This window comes from Jaculus jaculus, chromosome 3 (genome assembly GCF_020740685.1).
Source record: "Jaculus jaculus isolate mJacJac1 chromosome 3, mJacJac1.mat.Y.cur, whole genome shotgun sequence".
NCBI lineage: Eukaryota > Metazoa > Chordata > Mammalia > Rodentia > Dipodidae > Jaculus > Jaculus jaculus.
Genome location: NC_059104.1, coordinates 155,989,558 through 156,007,808, shown reverse-complemented (window position 1 = coordinate 156,007,808; position 18,251 = coordinate 155,989,558). Strand labels below are relative to the sequence as shown.

The 18,251-nt window shown below is 39.2% G+C and overlaps 1 protein-coding gene across 1 annotated transcript in view; it reads right to left on the bottom strand.

The window, feature by feature from the left end:
- Positions 1 to 432: 432 nt before the first annotated feature.
- Positions 433 to 18,251, bottom strand: part of Rab38 (RAB38, member RAS oncogene family) — a 65,706-nt gene continuing 47,887 nt past the window's right edge. The window contains exon 3 of the mRNA XM_004658260.2: positions 433 to 1,282. Within this exon, the coding sequence (XP_004658317.1) occupies positions 1,130 to 1,282 (153 nt within the window). The 3' untranslated portion in view covers positions 433 to 1,129. The remainder of the gene's footprint in view (positions 1,283 to 18,251) is intronic.

The following is an 18,251-nucleotide window of genomic DNA, read 5'->3' as shown; positions in this document are numbered from 1 at the left end:
ATATATATATATATATGTGTGTGTGTGTGTGTGTGTGTGTGTGTGTGTGTGTGTGTGTGTGTATGTATATATATATATATATATGTATATATATATATATGTATATATGTATATGTATGTATGTATTGTCCTCCCTTACCAAGGATAATTTATTGAATGGCTTTACAGATCCACTCCAGGCATTTTTAAACTAGATCTTTAGTACACTGACCTATCATCCTCCATCTGAGGTCAGCCTTTTCCATTTAGTTCTGCAAGGGCCCTGACTTTAGTGAAGGGACTTGTTAGCTCTGTGAATTCACCCTCCTTTATAACTCTTCCTCTCATACAAGAAAATAAAATTTTGAAATGGATAGTGAGAAACATGGTTATTGTCAAAAAAAAAAAACACACAACATTCACAATACTCAAAGAAAGGAACCTCAAAAGCACTTTCAGAACTAGAGAAACAGCATCTTTTAATGTTTTATTTTTCACTTGTGAAAAATATATATAATATATCTTACATGCGCTGAGAAGACCCACAGCTTGAATCAGGCAAATCTTTTCATACAGGTTTTAGTTAAGCCAGCATTCAGGGCATAGTAAGTGATGGTGAAGGTAACAGAAGCTCAGGAAGCCTGTGTGCACAACTCCGCTCCACATCACAGGCAACTCTTAAGTCTGCTAAAGGAGAGAACATACTGTTTCTGTATAATAGCACTATCGGACCATCAGAAAACACTGAAATCTGAACAAGGACACACCAGGGAATGGCAAACACCAGTGCTTAGCTTGACAGCAGGTTTACTCTTATTCCCAGTCTCTGCAAGGCCATAGGCCTGTGCTGATTTAATGGAGTAAATATCACAGCTGACTCTTCCTGTACCTGGGAAGTTTTGCAAGGCAATATAACAAAATTTTTTTTAACCAATATTGTATTTAAAAAGCTGTAAACACTGTGATGATGGTGGGAAAACTTAAAAAAAAAAGCACAGTTGCTATTTCTCTCTTACAGAAATGTACAGTCATAGATCTTTGGCTTATCACATGTGTTTCCCTATCTTGAGGCTTACCCAATATGGTAAAAATTGAGGCACAATTTATGAGATCATGGGATTGTGTCTGTCACATGTCAGTGAAGAGCCTACTAGGCTTTGGCACAGCCAGAGCAGCTGACAACCCTGGGTGCTGTGAGGTGGGGCTTCACAACGTCGGGTTCAATAGACTCCATGAGGTCGCATTCGTTAGCAAGTATGTGTTTCACCAGGCATCGGGAGGCTTCATCGATGTTTATATTTTCCTGAGGGGAAAGGCAAACACTTATTATTCAGTATTCTCAAATAACTTTGCAGTAGAATCCCTCACATAAGACAAAAGAAAAGGGTTTTTGATGCTTCATGATGCTTCTGTCACTTCCCTTTCATCCTCTGTTTCCCTATCACTCCCATTATTTTTCCTTTGTAGAACTCTGTGCTTTGGTTCAAGGATGAACTACATTGCCTGTACTCATAGAATAATATTATAGGAGAGCCATGGTTTTCAGTCTTAGATTCATAGCTGTCATCTGCTGCACACTGCATTCATGGCCTTGAGAAGATACAGACATAACAGGATCCCTTTTTTAGCCATCACTAGTAGTTTTACAAATATTTCTGGCTCTCTGTCTTTCAGCTCCATATTAAGACTTGACTTCTTCTGGCCTTCTGAAAATCAGTCTGGGATGTGTGATGGCTACAGACCTGTGAATTGTATGCAGTGTTGTGTCTCACTTTCATAGAGAAGCAATCAAAGCTAATGCTCTGTTCCTCACCTCGTCTTGGTGCACTTATCGAAACACCAATATGGGACTTCTCTTAGCCTTGGTCTATGAGAAAGGATCTGGTAGAAGTCAATGCAAATGAGCTCAGGGGGATATACATAGCATGGCTGAGAACTGTTCCTTTGTTGTTCTGAGCCACTAAGATTTGAAATTGCTTATTACTTTGGCATTCCCTACCAAATGTGTACAACTATATATGGCCAAGGATAGTAATAAATGTTTCCAAAACTGTAAAAATGTTAAAATTATGGGGCTTGTTTTCTGCAATTTTTTTTTTTTTTTGGTAACTTAATTTACTGGTTCTGCAGTGTGGACTTCCTAGATGACAATGTCATGACACAATGATAAAAGCTTGGGAAAGTCATTGATAGAATCCTTTAAAGGAAACCATGAAGTCAGATATAAATCTAGTGGAAAAATATAGAGCAACCATTTGAATATAAAATAATATATTTAATTACTACAGAATAAAATGTTCTCTGTTCCTGCTAGTCAGAAAGCAAAAACATGGAATATTTACTACCAGCATACTAATATAAATATATCTTTTTCTTAAGCAAAATGCAAGAATGATCTTTCATAAAGTTAACTTTTATTGTTTTTATATTATTGTTTACTGGCAGAGTATGTGGGGGATACACATACCACACAACACACCTGATGGTCAGAAGGCAACCTTGCTATGGTAGATAGCTTTAGGCCACTGGGATGAACCTCCAGACTAGACACAGTTTATAGAAGGAAGTGTTTATTTGAAGCCTACAGATTGAGAAGTTCCACAATGGCAGAAGATGTTGTCTCCCTTTCACAGATTTAAGCACAGAGAAAGGCTACCACCAACACCAATACCATAGGCATGCATACTTTAGGCAAAGTTAAAGCACTTTGCAAATCTTTAGACTGGATTTCCCTAAACACACCTTAGGGCTGGACACTAGGGTCTATCCACAGTGACACCTCCTCCAGCCAGACAGCTAGAGTTGCAAGCATTAATAAACTACTCAATATATTGAGAGACATTCATTCAAATTACCACACTTGGGAAGTCTGTGCTCCATGTCTTTAAGGCAGTCTCTTATACCTGAAAAAGAGCATCAGCCAAGCTTCAAAGTCTCCTAGCTCTGCTTCCCACTGCTGTAATTTCATGTGTCAGGCTTTACATGGGGTGCTGGGGGAATTGAGTCTAAACTGGCAGTCTTCATATACAGCATCTTTAACCACTGAACCATCTCCCCAGCCCTATACTGTTATTGTTTTAATAAAAATTTATAGAATTTTTTAGTATATTTCCATATGTTCTATGTGAAAATAATAATGACTTTCTTCTTGCCAAATTATTTTACTGCTGCTTATGTGCTGAGAAAGAAGGCAGTGAAAGCTTACCAAATGAGAGCTGTCGTTATCTATGTTTGCAGATATGAAAGTTTAAAGTTAGAGAGGTTAGCAACTTCCCCATGATCATGCAATAATAGGGCTGGAGGACCAAAATGAAACCAGGTTCCTCAGACAAAGCCTGTCTTATCAAGTACTATGCCTTTCCAAGTTTGTTTTTAAGAACAACTACACAACAAATAATAAAATAAATAAATAATAATTTTACTTTTTACTAAACTGAAATGGACATACTTGTTCCTGTTATTTTATGTTTGTTAAAATGTTGGTATATTTTGAGCAAGAAATCACGTCACATGGAAAATGTAAGATGGCTAGTCATGGCTTCCAAATGGCTCTATAGCTGAGGGCATTGGCTTAATGTATTCATTAACCTACTCTCCATCCATCCAGTCTGACCTTGAGTTCACCTCCAATCAAAGTGTAAAGCACCCGAAACCCTAGATAAAAACAAGTGTTTTTCTGTCTCTACAGAGCTTTAGTGAACAATGTTTCTGAGAGCTTCTACATGAAAAAAGCAAAGTAAAAGTTCTGCCTACCATTGTGCTTGTTGCAAAAATGTGCTTAGACCTCATTGCTATTGGTTTATGCCTGTCTCTGAGCCAATTTTGTCAATTATATAATGGCTTCTCTGCTAACCCTCACCTATGTAAAACTTGGTTCTCTTGACAAGATGCAGTGGTCACTGGTAGGTTCATAAAGGGAACATGCTAGGTATATCACAGTGATGGCTTTCCATTCCCTTCAGAGTGTTACAAGATGCAGATGAGGTTTTGTCTTCTCATTGACTTTGTTGTTGCTGCTGGAACGTAAAGCGAGTGATGTGCCTTCCTTCAGCTCATGTATACCTGCCGTATTCCCTGGAAACCAAATTATAGCAATACCTGTGCCTCTGATCCCTGTCAGATAGATCACTGTGCCTGTAATTGCCACTCCTTCTGTTACTCTTCCTGTTTCCACTGTCCTGTCCAGATGTGCCACTTGAACTACTTGCTCTGGCCCAGGCAGGATCTGGCTCTTTGGGATAGACCTGGCTTGGCACTTTTCTCCTGAATCTGGCCACAGATTTATCTGACTGAGTAGAATCCTATCCAGTAGTCCTTCCACATCATGTTTAGGATGGTGGATACATGTGTGCAGGACTCAACATCATGGGCCAGCATATCTCACCAAAGCCCAACATACTGAGGTTACTTTAAGATAACCCACTTGGCACTTAATAAGCCAATACTTTGATTCTCATTTGGCTGCTGCTTATGTGCTGAGAAAGAAGGCAGTGAAAGCTTACCAAATGAGAGCTGTCGTTATCTATGTTTGCAGATATGAAAGTTTAAAGTTAGAGAGGTTAGCAACTTCCCCATGATCATGCAATAATAGGGCTGGAGGACCAAAATGAAACCAGGTTCCTCAGACAAAGCCTGTCTTATCAAGTACTATGCCTTTCCAAGTTTGTTTTTAAGAACAACTACACAACAAATAAAATTCCTTTCCCTAGTATGAGATATAGGAGGTACTAAATAAGTATAATTCATTCCTATTTACTATGTATTGTAATAAAAACATCTAAGTGGCAAAAACAAACAAATATTGAACACTAAGAAGGATCCTTCTTCTCATACATTATAACTTAGATTTTATTCAGTATCATTTTAACCATTTTGAATACATAATAATTTATGTATTAACATACCAGCTTCCTTTCATTAATGTGTGAATTGACAAAATCTATTAGTGAGCAGAGTTAAATGCTAGCATGTCTAAGACAAAGAAACTACATCATAATTATGAAAGAAATGACTAAAATCTCTGCCCAGTTAGTGGCACCATAACAAAATAATTTTAGTCAAAGATAAAAGGTGACTCAGATGAAATAGTATGTGAAGTTGAACACCTCAAGAAAAGGTGGATTGAGTCAGGACTGGACTAGAGGATGGCTCCCAACAAAGGACACAGGCCGAGCCAGACGTGCAGTCTTCCCTGAGACTGCAAAAATATGAACAAAGTGGCAGCTCATGGAGACTGAGACACATTCATTAGTGTGTGTGTGTGCATGCACACACACATGCATATGCACACATATGTCATGGGATGAGTGTGAGTACAACTTTGGGTGTTGATCCTCACTAACTACCTTGTTTGAAGCTGAGTCTCTCCTTGTTTACCACTGAAATTCCCTTCCTTTGCCATTGGAGCACTGAGATTACAGGTGTCCACTACAGCGTCAGGCTTTTATGTTAATTCTGGGCATGGAAACTAAGGTCTGCAGATTTGCATGGCAAGTGCTTTATCCTCTGAGCCATTTATCCAGCCCCCACATTCACTCTTTCTTTCTTTCTTTTTTTTTTTTTTATTTGTTAGAGTGTGTTGCAGTCAGGTTCGCAATGCTAGCAGAAATCACCCAACCAAGAGTAGCTTTTGGGGAAAAAGGGTATATTGTGGCATGTAGACTCGAAGGGATGCTCCTGGATGTCAGGGAAAGTCGATGGCATGAGTAGAGGGTGGACATCACCCTCTGGCCAACATAAGGTGGACCATAGCAACAGGAGAGTGTGCCAAACACTGGCATGGAAAAACTGACTATAGCACCCATAAGCCCACCCCCAACAATACACTGCCTCCAGGAAACTTTAATTTCCAATTACCGTCAGCTGGGGAGACTAGCATTCAGTATACCTCAGCTTATGGGGGACACCTGAATCAAATCACCACAGAGAGAATAGGCACCCCCAGAGCCTCTACCCACTGCAAATGGACTCCAGACACATGTGTCACTATGTTCATGTAGCTTACATGGATACGAGGAAATTGAGCCTGGATCCTTAGGCTTTGAAGGTAAGCACATTAACCAGTAAGCAATATCTTCAACTCCACATTCAGTCTTTCAACCAAGATTAATTAGATTTCGATTCCTCCATACAGAGAAAAAATATGATGAAGCCCCATTCCAGACTGAGCTTACACATGAGAAATGTTTATATAAATAACAAATCCACAGACACGTTTACAGAGAGAAGCTGAGGGTCAGATCACTGCTTGACTTGATGACTAAGTTGGTCAAGTGAAATCACTGAAGTTTTTGTTTGTTTCTTTCTTTCTTACAGTTGAAGTGCTAACAAACACAATACTATACATACCCATTGCTAGGCAAAACTGTATAGACACTCATCCCTCTGCCTCAGCACTCCACCAGTGTGTGGTGGGAGTTAGCACAGCAGCACACCTAGGTCAGATTAGATGTTTCAGATGAAGCCAGGAATAATGACACCTGCTATTTTTTATTGTCATGTTCTCCATATGCATGGTATAGAAGGCAAGGGATACACCGTGCAGAGAACTGGCCTGGAATCACAGACTTATCTCACTCTCACTTTCTGTCTAAATGACCTTGTAAAAGTTCATGTAAACCATAAGATGTGTCAGTTTCTTCATCCACAAAAAAAAAAAAACCCTATAAGAATCCTTTCCCACAAGTGATTGTAAATTAATACTTAGACCACATGAAACACTTAGAATAGTGAATGACATAAAATTATCTTTATATTCTTCTCACAATCATTTAGTGGATATTCATGTCCTTCATTTGTAGCTGAGGAAGTTGAGACAGAGAAAGGATTGGGAACTAAACTCAAGTCACACACTAGTAAATGGTAGGGCAAGGTGCCCAAATGGTGGAGAGAGATGTAGTGTCTAAAAGCCAGCTTGAAGCTGGACAGAGTCCTTGGCACCATAATTAAAAAGGTAGGGGCATGCCATCAGGACTTCATGCAAGGTGGTATGTACTATTGGCACACTCTCGGGCATTTCTATACCTGTTCTTACTTTTCTTTAAACCCTCAAGTCCCTGACAAAGAGCCTAGACTGACAGAAGGATCGTCAGGACAGAACAAACTTCCCTCCCCTCTTCTGTCCCAAAGCCAACCTGGATGACCCAGCCCTGCCTCACAGGCCTGCGATGGATTGCCACTTTGCTTCCAGGTAGACACGACGCTGGCATGTCCTGGGTGAACATGTAGAAACAGAACTCCTGGGCCCACTCTACAATACAACTTGCACATTTTCATTTGCATTTATTACAGACATCCCAGTACGTCTTTGGCCTAAAAGGAAATTTACACATGCTGTAACTTCCCAGTCACATGCAGGCCCATAGCATTCTGCTGATTTATTTGCATATCTGCAACATGACAAGATGGTTTATTGTGCTGGCTGCTTTCGGTCAGCATGTGCTCATTGCTAGTGCCACTGCTATAATTCTATTGTTTGTTTAGATCAATAAATAAGTCTGGGAAACAGGCTTAAAGTGGCTAACAAAGCATTCTGCTAAAAAAAATAATAATAATGGAAGTAGCTACTATGGCTAAGCAAGTGCTTTATTTAAAAAAAAAAACAATGTTCTCATGCGCACTCCACAAAAGTCTACTAAGAGCTAATCGCTACGCTGTGAAGTTCAGGAGGAGGCAAAGCTAGGTAAACTCACCCAGAGCAGGGTCTTGCTTAGTTTGTCGTTTCAGTCAAGATAGCCCTAACTCAAAGTTCTTTGCTTTTCTTTACACATGGCATGATAAGTTATACCAGGATTAAAACTGGTAAATTTCTAAACTAGGAGTTCACAATCCTGGCTTCAGATTTCTATCATTTAAGATTTATAAATGGACACTGCTAGAATCCTCCTCCCAGACATTGATCCAGTTGTCTAGTGTAGCAATCCATATGCACAGCTTTACAAAGATTCTCCACTCGCTTAAAATGTGTACCCAGTTATGGACACACTTAGATAATTATGAATGGCTTTAAAGACATTGTCCTTTTGATTTCTATGGTGGAGCTTCTGGAAATATAATTTAATACAGTGCAGTGATTCTGATCTTCCCGTGGAGCAATGCCTCTAAATCTAACATCTGAGGTCCAGGGTACTTGACAGTTGTTTAATTAGCTCTTCAAAACATCTGTCTGGGGGCAAATTGTTTAAACTTTGACCCCCACCCCTCCCAGTTCCTGAGAGAAAAAAAAAATTCTAATAGAAAACCTTCACATCTGCCTAGTTGGAAACTAGCAAAGAATTCATCCTCCCATAATCTTTCCAAATACATCAAACTCAAACAAAATACCAAATGTACCAAAGGCTCTAAGGTTAAGGCACTAAATTCCTCAGCCCTGTGAAATTTTAATTAGAGCAGATGGTGGCTGCATAGTAACACCACTATAAGAAGTCTTGCACAGTGCAGAGCTATAAAAATCCCCTCTCTGAGAAGATTTAGCACTTGTTTATTGAGCACATAAATACAAAACAGTTTCTAGCTTCCTGTTTACTTTAGTAAATACCTAACATGAGCGGGTGTATAAGGAACACCTATACTTTTATCTGCTAAGCACTTTTGCCTCTTTCTTAAGACCTCCCCCATTTCCTTTGAGAATTCGCTGCCTGCCAGTGAAATCACTGAGCTTCAGGTGGGGCTCCTCTCCACCAGCCTCATGCCTCAAGAGTTGTTCTCCCAGCGTGGCATTTTACTTTCTCACCACAGTAATGCTGAGTCATCTTTTCACAGATGTGAAAATTGCAGTTCAAAGAATGAATGTTGAACACAAGGTCTTGGGACAATAAGATTCTAAGCCAGCTTTCAATCCCTGTCATCAAAGTCCTGTATTTTCCACTTGCCTGTTTATGCTCAGGCTAATGCTCACCAGCCTCGAAGGCACACGGCTTTGCCCTCTGCCATGATTTCTTCCCGAGAGACCATGTGTGGAGAGTGTGGTACACAGAACCCAGGTCTAGAAGATGCTTTGTGGGGACTAAAGTTACCAGACTTTAGTCTAACAGTTACTGGAAAAGGACAGACTGAACCACCTCATACAATTTGAGCATAGAAAAATCATATTGTCTGTGTGAAGAAATGGAGAACAGAAAAGCAGAGTTTAAAAATGCAGCCATCTCTCCAGCCCCCCAGGACCCACGTCAGCCAGATGCACAAGGTGGCACATGCATATGGAGTTCATTGACAGCAGTTTAAGACCCTTGAGCAACCTTTCCTCTGTCACTCTTGTTCTCTCAAAATTAAAATAAAAGTATAAGTAAAAATTTTGAAATGCAGTCAAGTACAAAGATTGTGTTCATATAAAAATTCTGCCTGTATTGCCACCATACCCTACCTTAGGCATTCTGTTTTCAATATTTTTTTTTCCTGTGCTAGAGATTGAACTTAGGACTTGAAACTATTAGGCATTTGACATTTACATTATGTACCCCATGCCCTTTGCTTTTTAGAAGTTATAGTCCATTTTAAACCTTTTTGACTCCTTTACTGAAGGTTCAGGCCTTCCTATCTTCTGGCTTTCTTATCTACTGATGGATACTTATCCCATCATTCAGGCAGCTTCTGGTACTCTCCTTCAGCCAGGAACCCACCCCAGACTTACAGAAAATCAGCAAACATTACAGAAGATAAATCAAACCTCATGACTACTTTGATATGTTTAGTTTTACACACCAGAAAGTTAAAGAAGAGGAGGAAAAATACTTACCTGACATCACCCAGGCTACCTCACAGAGAAAATATGCCACCATGTACTTCCCATCTTAGCTCTTGCTGTGTGTTCTTCTCCCTGTTGTATGAAAACATCATCTCTCTGGGTAGCCTTCTCTTCATATTACGAAATGTATCTTCTACATGCCCTGTCTCTTTATACCCACCTCACTTACACTTAAGACTGACCTCCCTGACTATTATCTGTGTTTTGATGCTAGCATAATGTCTAATTATACATGTGTTGCTGGCATCCAGCATAGTAAGTGCTTTCTAAGCCATAATACTACTAAGAATCATTAATCCCTGAGGATAACATATTATAAGCTAGGCATCATTTATATACCTATGTCATATATATATATATATATATATATATATATATATATATATATATATATATATACATATATACATATATATATATATACACATATATATAGATATGTATATAGTTTATATATATTTTGACATATACAAAATGCCAAGCAAGCACATGGAAGTTAACTAACTTCCCAAAATTACCTAGATCACATGTCAGACTGATTTTCTAACTCATCCTCAGCCACCAACCATACAAGCTCTGAACGCTCCTATGCTGTCAGGTGGCAGGGCCACACTTAAGCTGAGTCCCTCTTCTTAGCTCTTCCTCATAAATGCTTATGGAAGGCATGAAGAGTTAGATCTCCTGACTTGCTGTCCGATTGCTTATGTTTAAATCTCAGAAGTATGAAAGAGTAGAACATAGTGTACTACGTTTCGTCCACAGCTAGTCATTCATTTTAGTGGTTTTCAGTTTGAACTGTCCCTAGTGTCACCTGCAAACATTCCACATTGTCACAGAATTTACCCATTTATGATACATTTCTAATCCCTGAAAGATATGACTTGTCACACCTGCCTTATCTCCTACACCTGGTATTGCAATCCTAATATTAGACAGTTCTCAAGCTGGGTTAAGATTTTGCCATTCCTCAGCAGGCCTCGGGTATCCAAACATATCCTTACCAAAAGAAACAAGTCTGGAGGTATCACCATATCCAATCTAAAGATATATTATAAAGCCATAGTAACAAAAACAGTTGTTTACTGGCATAAAAACAGAAATATAGACCAATGAAACAGAACTGAAGACCCAGACATTAGGTCAAGTAACTACAGCTACTTGATCTTTGACAAAGGCATAGACTGCAGAAAAGACAGCATCTTCAACAAATGGTGCTAGAGAAATTGGATAATCATATGTAGAAAAACAAAACTAGATCCACTCATCTCACCATACAAAAAAAATCAAGTCCAATGGATAAAAAAAAAAAAAAAAAAAACTCAATATATAACCTGAAACTCTTCTCTTACAGGAAGAAAAAATAGGAGGAACTCTCTGTGATATAGGAGTGGGAAAAGACTTCCTGAACAAACCTCAGAACAACTCAACCAATCGGATTTCATGAAGCAAAAAAGCTTTTGCACAAACATAACATAAGCAGAGCTAACAGATTACTCACTGCATGTGTGAAAATTACCAGCTATACTTCTGACAGAAGCCTACTATCTAGAATCTACCAAGTACTCAAAAAATTAAACAATAAAAACATCAAACAACCCACTCCAAAACTGGGGCAGAAAACTGAATAGGGAGTTCTCAGAGGAAGAAATACAAATGGAAAACATGCACTTAAGAAAATGTTCAACTTCCCTAAACATTAGGGAGATGTGAATTAAAACAACTATGAGATTCTACTTTACTCCAGTAAAGATGGCAACTGTTAAGAAATCCAACAACAAATGTTGGGGAGGATGTAAGGAAAGAGGAACTGTCGTTCACTTTACTGGGAATGTAAACTTGTACAACCTCTATGGAAGTCAATATGAAGATTTATGAAAAGAATAAATATAGAGCTACCAACAGACCCAGTTATTCCCTTACTGGGCATTTATCCTAACTGCTCCATGCTTCTTCACTACAGAGATATTTGCTAAACCATGTTTATACCTGATCAATTCATTATAGCTAAGAACTGGAATCAACCCAGGGGTCCATTATTGCATGAATGGATAAGAAAGTTGGGGGCTGGAGAGATGGTTCAGCAGTTAAGGCGCTTGCATGCAAAGCCAAAGGTCCCAGGTTTGACTCCCCAGGACCCATGTAAGCCAGATGCACAAGGGAGCACACACATCTGGAGTTCATTTGCAGAGGCTGGAGGCCCTGGCACACATTCTCTCTTATTATCTATCTATCTATCTATCTATCTATCTATCTATCTATCTATCTATCTATCTATTTACCTACCTATCTATCTATCAATCTCTACCTGCCTATGTCTGTACCTCTCTCTCTCAAGTAAATAAATAAAAATATTAAAAAGTGAAAGTTGTGGTACATTTACAAAATGGAATTCTATTCAGCAGTAAAAACATAATACAAAGAAATCTGTAGAAAAATAGACAGACTTGGAAGATCATATTCAGCGAACTCATACAATGAAAGAGAGACAAACACCACATGATATCACTTATCTGATAGGCAGCTCAAGACCCATACAATATGGACGGAAAGGTTTGTGGGGAGGGGAGGATGGGGAAAACACACACAAAACTAAATCCAAGTTGAACTGGTGCCATAGAAATCTTTATCCTTGGAGATAGACTTAAAGATATAACCCTCAACAGGAATAAGGGGAAGCACCTGAAAAGAAGGACCCTGGAGAGGGTGGGATGAAACTAAGTTCTTTTTTAAATTTTATTTTAATTTTGGTCTCTGGCCTCTAACTCCCAGCACCAGAAATCAATTGCTACCTACAATGAGCCATTGATCAGAAAGACCCACAAGGTCCCCTAAACAAGACAGGTTTTTGTCAAGCACTTGATTATCAGCCTGAGGCATAAGGTAAGACCCTATTGCTGAAGAAACCATATGCTGCTGACACATAGCACGGGGAGACCTGGCTGGAATCTAGAAGAGAGCCAGTCCCCAGACACCCCATCTAGTTCTGGAAAGTGCCACATGAGTTACTGGAGAAAAGTGGCCATCAAAAGCCTGAGCAACCAGAGGTCTAAGCTACTCAGAAGCAAACACCCTGACAGGATGTGCACTCCAGTATGATAGCAGCACACCGCCTTGGTAAGTAACCAACAGCTTTCTGAGTGGCTTAGAGCGCCACTCAGTGTAAAGAAACCCATATCTAGAATTGAGAACCAGATTACAATCCTATGGAGACCCGAGGAAATAAACTATCCTTCATACTTCAGCCAAGCCATAGCTGAAACCACGGAGGAATTGGGGAGATGAGCAAGAGTGCTGCTTGTATGGCGAACTTGGTAATCAGCACCACGGTGGAGACAGACCCTGAGCACACTCAGCACTTCCCAAAGCAGAGATCCAGAGGCTCCTAAGAGATCCTCACTGAAATAGACTTAAAACTCCCCTACCACATCTCAGGGAATTTTGTAGAAGAGGGGGTGGAAAGACTGTAAGAGCCACAGGTAGTGACATCATGCCCAGAGGCATTCCCTTCCCGCCAGAAACAACTGACCGCTGCTCCCACAATGCATAAACCACAACCCCATGGGGATTACCTGTAACCCACTGAGGAAAGTCCCCAGCAGAATGGGGGCAGAGATGGGGGAAAAGAGGGTATTAACACATGATGTATCCATACAAAATATCTTGTTAATAATAATAAATACATAAATAAAGAAAGAAGATTTGGCCACGCCTGAGCTACATTTTCCACATTCAGTATGTGTAGCTTACCATGAATGATCATTCAAAGTTACAACATTAATAGACTCTGCCTCTATTAACACCTCACTTTTGATTTAGTCATGTTTTAATTGCTAAAGCTATGAGTCATTTACTAAAACAGTACCAGAACACTCAATAATTAGTTTTTAAAGAAGAATAAATATAAGTCTAAAAATTACCATTTAGTCAGACTTAATAATTCAACTTATGAAGAGCAGACTTCAGTTAAAATGCCTTCTTATTTGTCAGCTGCAGAAGATATGTGACTCATCAGATACAAAATATTAATAGTAATAAAAGCTAGCCTTGACTGAATACCCACTCACTATTATGGTATGTGTGCTTCTAGATATGTAATCTTAGTTGAACACTTAGCACCAACCTTGAGAAGTTACACAGTGTTAAAAAATGATTGCACAGAGAAGACCAAGACACATATAGAATAAACCATTTAGCCACAACACTTGCTAGATGTGTTCAATTCAATGTCAAGTGTTATTGATTGCTTGGTATGGGAAGAAATTATGTGTTTTACCAGCTATCACTGTCTTGATTAAATGCTTTGCTTTTATTCTGCTCCCTGTGTGCCAAGAGTACAGAGACTCGAACATCATTGTCCCAGGAGGCAGCAGGGTAGGATGGAATGAGAAAGAGCTTTAGGGGCAAGCTTTAGAACTTGCCTTAACCAACGACAAGTTGAAAGCCTCTAGCTTCACTCCTTAGTCTGTAAAATGAGCCCAATCGTAACTCTATTTCATGCTGCTCTTATTTGAGTGAAATATTCACAGAGGAAGCATCCAAACATGATGTAGTTGCTACTCCATTGATCATACCCCTATCACCTCAGCACCCTTCCTTCAAGTTATTCTTTGGTGATGGCTTTCTGTGGGGTGTCTTTTCTGATTATCTATGGCTGGAACAAATGACCTTCTAATCTAACTCCTAAATGATCAACAAGGGGAAAAATCGTGTGTGTGTGTGTTTGTGTGTGTGTGTGAGAGAGAGAGAGAGAGAGGGAGAGAGGAAGGGAGGGAGGGAGGGAGGGAGGGAGAGAGAGAGAGAGAGAGAGAGAGAGAGAGAGAGAGAGAGAGAGAGAGAGAGAGAGAGAGAGTCTTTGGATAATACACAGGCAAACAAAAAGCCAGCCAACTGACTGGATGGGTAAACAAGGTCCTCAGAAGACTGACACATCACAGTTTATTAGGTTGGGTGATTTGGGAAGAAAGTGAGAAAGAAAATATGTTCATGGCAGAATTTATTTTGTAAGTCAAGCTGCAGTTCTTATTTTGTTTCCCAGTTACTATCTGACACCATTCTATTCAGGTGAAGTGGAAGACTGGCTGACTGAGCCAGTTCCTCAGTACTTGAGCTGAACTCAGTTGGGAATCAGATTTTTCACCCAAGCAGACCCTAGGTTGGAACCCTGATTTTCTTTAAAAATAATTATTTAAGCCGGGCGTGGTGGCTCACGTCTTTAATCCCAGCACTTGGGAGGCAGAGGTAGGAGGATCACCATGAGTTCGCGGCCACCCTGAGACGACAGAGTGAATTCCAGGTCAGCCTAGACTAGTATGAGACCCTACCTCAAAAAACCAAAATACATACATATATATATATATATATATATATATATATATTTATATTTATATTTATATTTATATTTATATATATATAATTATTATTATTATTTATGCCTTGTTGTTTCAAAGTTACTTGGGATAATTTTTGCTGTTTTAATAACTAGATTTACTTAAGCAAAGGACTTAATTTTGGGGCCTTACCTATAGAATACAGATAGTGAAACCCACTTGACAGAATTATTAAGGAACATGAACATTACACGTGGGAGGGGAGTAGAAAGAAGGTAATATTACCTATTTATGATTGCCTATTAGTGTAATATAATTCCTATAATATTTATACATGCTATTTCACTACCATCTTCCCTTAAGAACTTCTATAAGATCAAATGAATAGCTACTTCTAGTGTATCAATATCCTTTCAGGACTGTAGTTAGTTTTTTCCTCTTCATATATTACTTTTCTCTAGCCTTCAGCCAACTCTCTGATACAGTGCTTGAAGTTCTTACCTTGCCAGCAATATAACTGAAATTACTACTTTTTAACAATTATTTATTTGAGTGCTAGGGGAGTTGGGTGGGACAATTGCCTCCTCAAACAGACACCATATACTTGCTACACTTTTTAAAAAAAAATTTTTCGTCTATTTTTATTTATTTATTTGAGAGCAACAGACAGAGAGAGAAAGAGGCAGATAGAGAGAGAGAGAATGGGCGCACCAGGGCCTCCAGCAAACAAACTCCAGACGCTTGCACCCCCTTGTGCATCTGGCTAAAGTGGGACCTGGGGAACCGAGCCTCAAACCAGGATCCTTAGGCTTCACAGGCAAGTGCCTAACCACTAAGCCCTCTCTCCAGCCCCACTTGCTACACTTTTGATTCTGGTTTACCTAGGTAGCTTGGGAATTGAAACTGGGCAAATAGGCTTTGCAAACAAGTGCCTTTAACCACTGAGCAATATTCCCAGCCTCAAGTGAAATTATTTCTACCCACACTGTTAGAATACTGTAAACTTGGTTGAAAACACATAGGAACAGGAGCTGTGTGTGAAAATAGAAGTGTTGATAAAACTAGAGAAATTCACCTGCAGTCAGTCATCTTTTTTATATTTGGAATGCCAGTGGCACTAGCAAACTATCAGAACTCTGGCTTCAACTGTGGGACATAGGACAATCCCAACCAACTTTCCAAATCCCTGAGGGATATCTTCTAAATTCCTCAGTCACACAGCAAGTCGTTCACAGCCTGGGATCCACCTTACCCAGCCTTTAGCAGGTGCTATATAATTTCCTTCTTTCAGATGTAGAATAGCATGTTCCCTCCTTCGTTCCATAAATATGTAATAGGAAAATAGATATTATATGAGTTTTAATTCTAACCATTTAAGACTTGAGATATTACATAACTGAAAGAAATAATTTGTTGTTCAGCAAATAATTATTGAGCATTTTCTATGGACCAGAGAATATCTATCTAATGCTGGGCTTTAACATACTATGATTGTCTTCTTAAGCCTGGCTTTTCTGTAGGTTCACATAGACATGATAATTGTCATGATGTGCTGTCTTCATGTCCTGTACAGTGTCCTCTATGTCTACATGCTTTCAGTTTCCTCCTATTACAATCACCCTCCCATTCCTTCCAGAGTAGCTCCTGAATACTTTATTTGAAGTGTAGTTAGTTAGGTTCATACCTCATCATCCGTGACCAGTTTAAAATAATGTATTGGTTCATCCAAGTACGCAATCCTATTTGGAGTTAGTACAAGATACTAGACTGAAGCATCCAACATGCCACAGCTTCTCTCCTCTCATCACTATGTGTTTGTCCTGTTTAACTGGGCCTAATAGAGCTGGAACCTAGGACCATTCCTCAGTATGTTCTCTACTTGAATTAGTATGATCCCTGTATATGCATGCAGATATATTATATGCCTTTGCTTGTATTAGTCTGATTCAAGGTCTATCTGCAGATGCACTATATATTCAGACAAAAATATCTCATTTGCAAACATTTAGCTGTTGTTCCTAAAGAATTAAATTTTATTCGGCTCTAGGGTTGTGGATGAAATTCAGGGACATTCTTCAGCTTTAGAACATTCTAGGATTTTGAATTATTAATATTTTTGTGTTTATTTAATTTTAAGAAGAAATATGAAGTAAAAGGACTCAGAAATTTCTCATTTCACCAACTGCTGGCTGTGCAACCTCAGGAATGTCACTCTAATATCTCTCTCCCGTTCCTTTCTCTCCCATCCCATCTCTCTCCCACAGCCTCAATATATTTATCTTTAATCTATGATTTAAAAATAACACCAACTTTATAAGTAGTCAAGGACGTATAAAAATGAGGTAAGTGTAAAGAAGTCAGCAATAGTGAGTATACAATAGATACTAAAAATAAAAGAGCAAATAATACAACATATAATAAATATGATTAAGCCCATGTAAAATGTGAATGTTAGGAAAAGCAAAAATATTTATTTGGAGCTATAGAGATGGCTTAGTGGTTAAGCGCTTGCCTGTGAAGCCTAAGAACCCCGGTTCGAAGCTGGATTCCCCAGGACCCACATTAGCCAGATGCACAGGGGGCGACGCATCTGGAGTTCATTTGCAGTGGCTGGAAGCCCTGGCGCACCCTTCTCTCTCTTTCTCTGCCTCTTACTTTCTCTCTCTCTCTCTGTCACTCTCAAATAAATAAATAAAAATGAACAAAAAAAATTATTTGTTGAAGTAAGATGTCCAAATGTCAGTACTGAGGTTTAAAAAGATATTGTAGGAAGGGAAGAAAACTTATGGCTAAATAACTTTAAGAAATGCTAAGCTAAAAATAATTCAAACATGTATCATAGTCATGGGATTTCTCAGTCTTAAAAAGCCCAGAATGTGGCATGTGATTAAGCTTCCTGTATTAACTGGAAAAGCATCATTGTTAAGATGACATGAGAGGAGCCAGAAATTGGAGCCCAGGAAACGATTTGCATCCATAATGTGTGGATCTGGAAAAGGTTGATTCCAGTTGGAATGAAAAATTGAAGCGAACCCAGCAGCTCTCTTTCTTTATTCCATCCAAACCCAGGGAAGGAGCATGTCTCCCATTCACTGGACCACATCACCACTGTGTAATGCCACTTCTCACAGGAACAGTGACCCTCTTCTCACATCCTGGCAACCTCTAAGCAGAAGCCACAGGGGTATATGACAGGAAGGTAG